This window comes from Nicotiana attenuata, chromosome 9 (genome assembly GCF_001879085.1).
Source record: "Nicotiana attenuata strain UT chromosome 9, NIATTr2, whole genome shotgun sequence".
NCBI classification, from domain to species: domain Eukaryota; kingdom Viridiplantae; phylum Streptophyta; class Magnoliopsida; order Solanales; family Solanaceae; genus Nicotiana; species Nicotiana attenuata.
In genome coordinates, this window is record NC_031997.1 from 39,475,820 (window position 1) to 39,485,246 (window position 9,427).

Genomic DNA, 9,427 nt, shown 5'->3' on the forward strand with positions numbered 1-9,427 from the left:
TCCACAGCACAAAACTTTCTCAATATTACCAAACAAGGAGATCTTTCACCCAGACAAATTGAGAAAGTCAAGTCTGCAGCAAAAGGAAAAAAGAAGCAACATAAAGAAAATCAAACTGTTCCAACTGGTGGAGTCCAAACAAGGAGAACCCTCTTTAAATCTCTTAACCACTAATGGATGCAATTATATGGAATGTCAGGTCTGTCAATACTATGCAGGCCTTTGAAAGATTGATTCTTATGTAGAGACAGCATCATTTTGAATTCATAGGAATATTGGAACCCATGCAGCAAGCTAATAAGGTGGAAAGATACATAAGAAGGATAGGACTTGCTCAGGCAGTAGTAAATGTATCAAACAAAATATGGGCATTTATTGATGAGGTATATGAAGTGGACATTATGTACAACATGGTGCAGCAGTTGACTCTGAATCTATTTCACACTGAAACACATGTAGTACTGATCCTAACATTGGTCTATGCAAAATGTGATCATATTGAGAGAATAGAACTGTGGGATTCATTGTATGCAATGGCATCTGATATGACTTCCCCATGGCTTGTAGGGGGAGATTTTAATGTCATTTGGGATGAAGAGGAGAAATTTGGTGGTCTGCCAGTATCACTGAATGAAATAGATGATTTTAGGCACTGTGTAAATACTTGTAACTTGTCAGATTTGGGGTTCAAAGGGAGCATATTTACCTGGTGGAATGGAAGATATGAGGATGATTGTATAATTAAAAGGATTGACAGGTGCTTGGGGAATGTAGAACTGCAGGAAATTTTTCCAGGTTTGGAGTTTACTCATTTATCTAAGACTTGCTCAGATCACTGTCCCATGCTACTGAAATGTGATATTGGAACACATCCTATCAAGAAAACTTTCAGATTTCTGAACTTTTGGACTAAGCATGAATCATTTAAAGCAGTGGTGAAAGAGAACTGGACAGCAGATTTTTGTGCAAATCCATTTGTGCTGTTTAACCACAAACTAAAGAAGTTGAAGAAGGTTTTATCATCATGGAGCAGAACAACATATGGTGATATTTTTCAGAAGATTGCTAGCCTAGAAGAAGTGGTACTTGTACATTGAAAGACACTTTGAGGCATATCCAACTCAGATGAATAGAGAATGATTAAAGAAGGTGCAGGCAGAACTGATGAAATATTTAGCACTAGAGGAGGAGTTCTGGAAGCAAAAAGCAGGAATGTCATGGTTCAAAGATGGTGATAGAAACACCAAGTTCTTTCATGCTCAAGTTAGAGGAAGGAGGAAAAGGTTACAATTAAAAAGGATCCAAGATAGTAACGGCAGCTGGTTGGAAGAAGATGAACAAATTGCAGAAGAGGCAGTTAATTTCTATAAGTAGCAATTCACAGAATCAGGAGTTCCATCAGTCTTCATATCATGGAACATGTACCTAGATTAATAGAAGATGAGCAAAATGAAAAATTAATAGCAATCCCCACAAGAGAAGAAGTTAAAAATGCAGTAAATGGCCTGAATGGGGAAGCAGCAAGTGGACCGGATGGATATATTGGAGCCTTTTATCAATCATGTTGGGATATTGTAGGAGAGGATATTTATGCAATGGTGCTAGCATTTTGTAATGGCCAGCAGTTGCCAAAATATGTCACTCATACAAACCTAGTACTTTTGCCAAAGAAGAAAGAGGTCACCACATTTTTTGATCTGAGACCAATCAGTTTAAGTAATTTCATCAACAAGATCTTTTCAAGAGTTATTCATGAAAGGTTGGTGGAGTTATTGCCTGGTTTAATTTCAGAAGAACAAGCAGGCTTTGTGAAGGAGAGGAGTATAGTAGAAAATGTTCTTTAAACTCAGGAGATTATAAAAGACATTAGGCTTAGAACAAGGGCTGGGCCAAATGTGGTGATTAAGCTTGACATGACAAAGGCATATGACAGGGTATCATGGTTGTTCTTAACCAAGATGTTGAGGAAATTTGATTTCTGTGAAAGGTTCATTGGAATGATCTTTGATTTGGTGGGCAATAACTGGTATTCAGTATTGGTTAATGGCCAAGCACATGGGTTTTTTAAATCTTCTAGAGGTGTTAAACAAGGAAATTCTCCACTTGTACGAAGCTGCTTCAGGTCAGTTGATTAACAGAAGTAAATCAGCTGTATACATGCACCACTTAACAGATTCGGAGGTTGTTAGAAAGGTTGAAAGGGTAACAGGCTTTGGGAGGCAAGGGTTTCCCTTCACTTATTTGGGGTGTCCTATTTTATATGCAAGGAGGAAACTTGAATACTATCAACCTATGATATCAAAGGCAATGGACAAGTTACAGGCATGGAAAGGAAAGATATTATCTATAGGGGGGAGAGCTGTGCTGATCTCCAGTGTTTTGCAAAGCATGCCAGTACACTTGCTGTCTGCAGTAAATCCTCCTAACTATGTGATAAATAGGTTACACAAGATCTTTGCCCAATTCTTTTGGAGCAGTGCTGTGGGAGGTCATAGCAGACATTGGGCATCATGGAACACTTTATGTATGCCATGTGAGGAAGGAGGAATAGGTTTCAGGTCATTACATGATGTGTCCAAAGCACTCTTTTGCAAGCTGTGGTGGAATTTTAGGACTAAACCTAGTCTATGGAGTTCCTTTATGTGTCAGAAGTACTGCAAGAAATTGAATGCAGTAGTTGTGCCATGGAGGAATGGGTCTCATGTTTGGAGAAAAATGCTTGAATGCAGAGACTTAATAGAGCATCAGATCTTTTGGAAGGTAAGAATGGGATCTTCAATGTTTTGGTATGACAATTGGCCTGGATTGGGAGCTCTGTATTTTTTAGTTCCACAGAACTTTGGCATAGATGAAGATATAATCAATGTGAGGGACTTGGTGGACAGTGGAGCATGGGATACTAATAAGTTATTGCAGACTCTCCCAGAAGAACTGGCCATGCACATAATAGGGAAGATTAATCCTCCATCCCAGGAAAATGTCCTTGATATTCCATTTTGGATGCTTGAAACAAGAGGTAACTTTTCAGTGAAGAAAGCATGGGAATACTTGAGAAGAAGAGAAGATCCTAGGGTAGCCTATAAGGTGATATGGGTAAACGGGCGTCCATTCAAAATTTCATTCTTTATGTGGAAAGTTTGGAAAGCTAAACTACCTCTGGATGACTTTATGAAGAAATTGGGCTATCTAATTCCATCTAGGTGCTGGTGTTGTGCTGAACCTAAGGAAGAATCACTTGTACATTTGTTCTTTACATCAAAAGCTGCAGAATTGGTGTGGAGATTTTTCTTAGATAGAGCAGGGATTGCAGTACATGGGTTGACACTACATCAAGCTATCACTAGGTGTTGGACAGCCCCAGTTGTGCCTAGACTAAAGCCAATTATGCAGGCACTACCAGCATGTATTACCTGGGAACTATGGAAAAGGAGGAATAGCTTGAAATATGGGGATGTTGTTTCAGTAAGCAGGGTAATTTATCAATAACATTGCAGAACTTGGTGCAACTAAGGAAGCCAGGTGTAAAGGTTCCTCACAGGTGGTCAAATCTTCTGTACATGATGGAACAATATACACCAAAGCTGAAGCATGAGAAGGTGATATGGGAGCTACCAGAAGTTGGATGGATCAAGATTAACACTAATGGAGCATGTAAGGGAAATCCAGGAAGAAGTTCTATAGGTTTCTGCTTAAGAGATGAAGCAGGGGACCTCAAATATGCACAAGGTAAGGAGATCAATGAGGGAACAAATAATGAAGCTGAAGCAAAAGCAATTGTGGAGGCTTTGAAGATGTGCAAAACAATGAATTATAATCAGATATGGTTGCAGACTGATTCATTACTTTTGAAAAACATAATTGAGGGATCATGGAAGCCTCCTTGGTGCATTATTGATCAGGTAGATGAGATTCTAAGATTGAAAGGTGAATTTAATTTCAGAATAACTCATATATACAGGGAAGGAAACTCTTTAGCAGACCACCTAGCAAATCATGCTTTAGATGTGGGAGACATTGAATGCTATGGATTCTGGGACCTGGATGCTAAAGGCAGAAAGATAGTAAATGAGGACAAGATGCAATGCCCATATTTAAGAGTCAAGGTAGCAAGGAAATAGGAGAAGGAATGGAGTTTGGGAGAGAAAGAGAAACAAGAGCTAATATTGACATTCTTCATGTTCAAACCAGTATAGCGGAGAGCATGAGGGATCACTTTTTTACTAATGATGTGTTCTTTTTTGCAGGTACACCAATGCTATCTATATTCTATATTTTAAGGAAACCCCACGTGGTGGTATTAGTACTAAGTACTCAGTCCATCGGGGAGGAATTAAATATAGAGTATGGCATAGTAACAGGGAAGTCCACAGTTTGTGGTGGAAAGAATGTGAAATGCAAATTCTTGAGGGAAGCAAAGAGAAGGCTGACAAGGGTGTTAGGGTCCTATAATAACACCCTAAGATTGGTCAGGAGTCACATATTATCACAGAGGAGAGCAGGATATCACATTCTTGGAAGAAAGACAATAAAAACAAACACAAAAACAAAACAAGTAATGATATGGTGTCATACAGGTACACAGCCTGCAGAGAGCAAAATTCCCACTCTGAGGGAATCCAGCTGGATGATGCACCTGTGGAAGAAAATAATAAAACATAAGGAGGGATACAAGGCATTACATACAGGGGGTCAGGCATACAAAAAATCAAACAATAAAAGCAACATACAACAACAGGAGGTGATATTTGTCCTCATGACAATCTGCAGGTGTATTAATGTAGCAAAATCGACTGGAGCTTCAACATGCAATCCAAACGAGGCAATGCGGTGCAGTCTACTGGTCAAGAGCATCACATACAAAACTTGGCAATCCACCATCTACTATCATAGTATATGCAGCACACAGGATGGAGCATCTTCAGGCATAAAGGCATCTCAAAAACCGCATGCAGCAGGTAATTCCAGATACAGAGGCACACCTGAACAAAGGAAAATATGTTGTAGCAATGGGGTGATTCAAGGAAGGACAATAGCAGGACAACAAAGGCAGAGAAGACAAGGCAAAGTTGGAGCACAAATGAGCTTTGAAGTGAACACATGGATAGTCGTTAATACCTATGATACATACAGGCGTGAGCAAATTAATAAATGGAGTGAAATAACAGGACTAAATGCAACAAAGAAGGTTATAAATGGATCAATACAAGAAAACACGTGTACATTGAAAAGGATGCAATTAAAATGACTATACTTGCAATTGAAAGAAGCGGAAATTTGTGGCTATTATGCAAGCCATATGTAACGCTGGGATGGGATGTTGTGCGATGGAAGACCTTACTTGGGCCAAATTATACGGGCTACTCTCATGGGCTAGTTTTGTATTATGCAATTTTTACTTGTCATTATGTGATATCAATTTTGAGTACATTACTCAATTTTGATAATAGGTTACATGTAATATGCAAGGATTATTCAGTACATTTTTTAGAACATTTTCACAAGTTGTATTTTAATTTTACATAAATAAAAACTAGCCCTAGGCTATACCTAGTGGTTTGCTAAAAAAAAAGAAATGAATCTAAATAGGGTGACTATATAAGAGATTATTGGTTTTAAAGTGAGTTATTATGCAGAAACTAAAAAGGCTCTAATACGCATTTAATTAGAAGGATCATTATCTCTCTTGTATAGGGTAAAACCGAACTCATGGTACAACCCGGCCTCCGATAAGATAAATCGAACAAGAGGCATGGTGACAAGGGACTGGAATCGAGGCAAGGGTCTCATCGAGTCAGAGTCCGGGGGCATGACCCCCACCCTCAAGAATATCGGGGCCATGATCCGGGATCGGTCCAAATCCTAAAAGGCTTCGGAGAACGTTGTCAGGCAACCAAGCACGACCAACAGTAGGCCATAATATCCGCGACCGGCCGGATATCACGGCGTGGATCTCGGCACGTATCGGTGATTAGTTGAACAGATTGATTATCTTTTATAGAATTGTACTTAGGGTAAAGCTCCCCTACTATATAAAGGGGAGTCTGATTATTCATTTGACACATTGTAACACACGCATACTAAGGCAATATACCGTTATTTTCTTTGTTCTTATTCTTGTTCATCAGTGCTGGTCTTTGTGAGCCTAGATCGAAGATGGAAACCTTATTGAGGCTGCCCTTGAGTCCAGAAACAACCCCCCTTTTATTTTCAAGCGGTTTGATAATTTATTATATCTTTTATTTGTTCACTCTAGCAATTGTTATCTTTTGTATTGAATAAATCCACGTATTCTGAAAACCACTTACAAATTTAATTGTTATCCATTTTTGAGGGTAAACATCTCTATCCACCATTTTCTCTCAAGTTGTGATCAGGCTCAACTATGTCTTATTTAAGACTAAGCGGTCACTGTAGATATAATTTGATCCACGAGTCCGGAGTCGAATCCTATAGAGAACTAAGGTTTAGCTACAACTATTCATTATCACTAAGAAGACAAGTTCGAACAATTTTCTATGTAATAAGATTAGGATTTTTGTTCCTAACTTATAAACTAACAAATATTCAAGCAGTAAATTTATTAACTAAAGATACTAAAGGTTGGAGATAAGATTTGACAAGCCTAGAATTATGATTTTCCCAATTGTCAGAATCCTTCCGCTACGTCTCCTACAATTTCGCCTAAGTTTTCTCTACCGATCATGAGCACTCGACTTATTGTAATTCTCTCTCGAGCAACTAGAATAATGTACAAGTCATATTCTCTCGAACTATACTAGTTGGCAATTTCTCACATTTCACTAGGACCACACCAAAGCTTTGTCATCTCTTATCCCGCTTTAAAACCCCCAACATTGATCTCTCATCTTCCTTGAGAGTGATATTGCTCAACAACAACCTATATGCACTCGTTCTCAAGCATGACATAATAAACAGGCACAGTCAATTGAGAGCTCTTCAATTAACTAAAATAAGCACATAGTTGAACAAGTAGGGAAATTCAAAGCAAAAATTATGTTAGAATGTAAAGGAGAATTCATCCTCCAAAAGGTTCAATTAAATTATTGATAATTAAATTAGCAACTCATAGTCATGCTAACAATTATGTTAATAATTAAAAGCATTATCTAGTGCTTGCAATTCTTCTGGCCGTTTTGTGCCTCCAAAATAATGTCCCCCTCTGAAAACTAATTTTATGAGGTATTTATAAGATAGGACTAAAGTGTCCACGTCCAAAACTGAGGAGGAAAAAAAGTGGCTCGTATAGACCTCGTCAGTGCGGGGCGCGATAAGAGGCACCAAAGCTACAATGCCTTACGCCATTAGGGGCGCCAACTTCGTTGTGCTGCACAATGCTTTGCGCTATCTAAGGCTGTGACTTTTCATAGCCTTGTACTATTTTGGACGCCGACTTTCAATGCCTTGTAATGTCTTCTTTTTGTGCTCTATTTTGTAGCTTATAAGTACCATTTTGTGCAGCTTTTCTCCACTTCATGTCCATGTATTCATGCACATAAAACCAAATTAATAAACCTCAAATGTCGCACAAATTATAATCAATACAATTAGCAAGTATGGCGAGTAACGTCGTAAAATATGGAATTATAGCCCGAAATCAACACCCCATACTTAAATGTTGGTCGCCCTCGAGTCAACCAACTAAATACTTCCTCTTCAAGTACCTAACAAGCCACACATTAAAAAAAACACTACACTCATGATCATGGTTGATAGCAACAATTGAGCTCTAGCATATACAATCTACAAACACTTCCCATACGTATGCCACATGAAATATTCAAAGCATGAACAACATAATCATAACAATTGTTGTCTCAATAAATAACTCAATGTCACAATGCATCCAAGGCTTCACTACTCAATCTAACAAAGAAGTCTAATAATGTTACATATCCATTGTGAATTCATGTGCTCCAGAATATAATCAAGGAAGTAAGCAGTCCTGTAACGGCTCAGGTAGTCGTTTTGTGTATTTGAGCCCCGTACACCAACTTGGTGCCTCCTGTATGTATGTTTGTAGTTTTCTCAACTCGCGGGGTGGTTGGTTTGGTTTCGAGAATGTTTGAGAGTGAATTGAGACACGTAGTCTCATTTTAGAAGCCTAATTTATAAAGTTGATTAATGTTTGACTTTTGTGTAAATGACCTTGGATTGGTGTTATGATTGTTCCAATAGGTTTATATGATAACTTTGGATATAGGCGTACATTTGGAATTGGATTTAGTGGTTCACAGGATGTTTTCGCTCTAATTGCCAAAAGTTGTAATTGGTAGGATGGGAGAGTTCAAACGTTTCACCGGGGGTGGACTTTGATGATATCGAAATCCGGTTATTGTTCCAAAACTTTGTATAGGTTCTTTATGTCATTTGGAACTTTTGTGTAAAGTTTTGTTAGAATTTGGATTGGTTAGGCTTGAATTCAAGGCGTGGTTTGAAGTTGGAAGCTAACGAACCTAAGAGAAGTTCAACATGGGTTTTGTTCATCAATTATTAGTTTTTATATTAATTTCAGTGTCTTGAGCCTTTGAATATATTTGGGAAGGTATTAGGACCAGTCGTTATGATTGGACGGGGTCTCACAGGTTGTGTTTTGGATCAATTTGATATTGATTGGCAGTTCTGATGCTGGTATGTCACACCTACGAGGTTTTGTGCACTGGTGCGAGTCCGCAGAAGCGGACAGGGGTCCACAGATGCGAGGGACAACTAGGATTGTAAGGTCCGTTGATGTGAAGGTCTTGCACATCTACGAGGATGCAGATGCGGACGTATTGCATGCAGAAGTGAAGGCAGGCAGGCTTGGGGAGTTTGCATGGAAGCGAGATTTTGTCGCACCTGCGGGATCTCAGAAATGAAGTGAAGCTCCATAGGAGCGAGCGGTCTGGAGTGACCTTGCATAAGCGAGTATTTTACAGTAGAAGCATTGTCGTAAATGCAACAGATTTGTCCGCATATGCGAAAATCGCTAGGAACAATGTATATTTCGAGGGTTTGAGCATTTTTCATTATTTTGAGTTTTGGAGCTCGTCTAGACCCGATGTTTAGGACGAATTTGATCACCACTTTAAGAGTAATAATTTTTACATGACTTTGATATCTTGTTTTTCAAATAGATTTTTACACATAGATTATGATATTTGAAAGAGAAATTTGGGGGTTTTTACTATAATATTTGAGAGTGTAAATTGGAGATCCGCGAGTCGATTTGGACTCGATTTTGAAATCGAATCACATATTTGGACTCATAGTGTTATGGATAGTTGCTATCCATCCCTTGACTCGGGTTTTGATCATGTGGATCCGGTTTTACTTTTGTTGACTTTTGGGGATTTGGTTTAAGATTCAAACTATATTGTTTGGAATTGATTCCTATGGCTTTGTTTGATGTTATTGAGTTGTATTTATC

The 9,427-nt window shown here is 38.6% G+C and overlaps 1 protein-coding gene across 1 annotated transcript; it reads left to right on the forward strand.

Annotated features, from left to right (window-relative positions):
* On the forward strand, positions 285-1,374 carry LOC109232667. The gene is made up of 2 exons (XM_019398422.1): positions 285-1,082; positions 1,150-1,374. The coding sequence occupies exons 1-2, from the start codon at positions 285-287 to the stop codon at positions 1,372-1,374; spliced, it is 1,023 nt and encodes a 340-aa protein (XP_019253967.1).

Bases quoted from the DNA above. Each gene is read 5' to 3' on its own strand.
- LOC109232667 (XM_019398422.1), top strand. From the start codon at position 285: ATGCAGCAAGCTAATAAGGTGGAAAGATACATAAGAAGGATAGGACTT. The intron at 1,083-1,149 runs GTACTTGTACAT...TGATTAAAGAAG, and splicing joins TTGCTAGCCTAGAAGAAGTG to GTGCAGGCAGAACTGATGAA.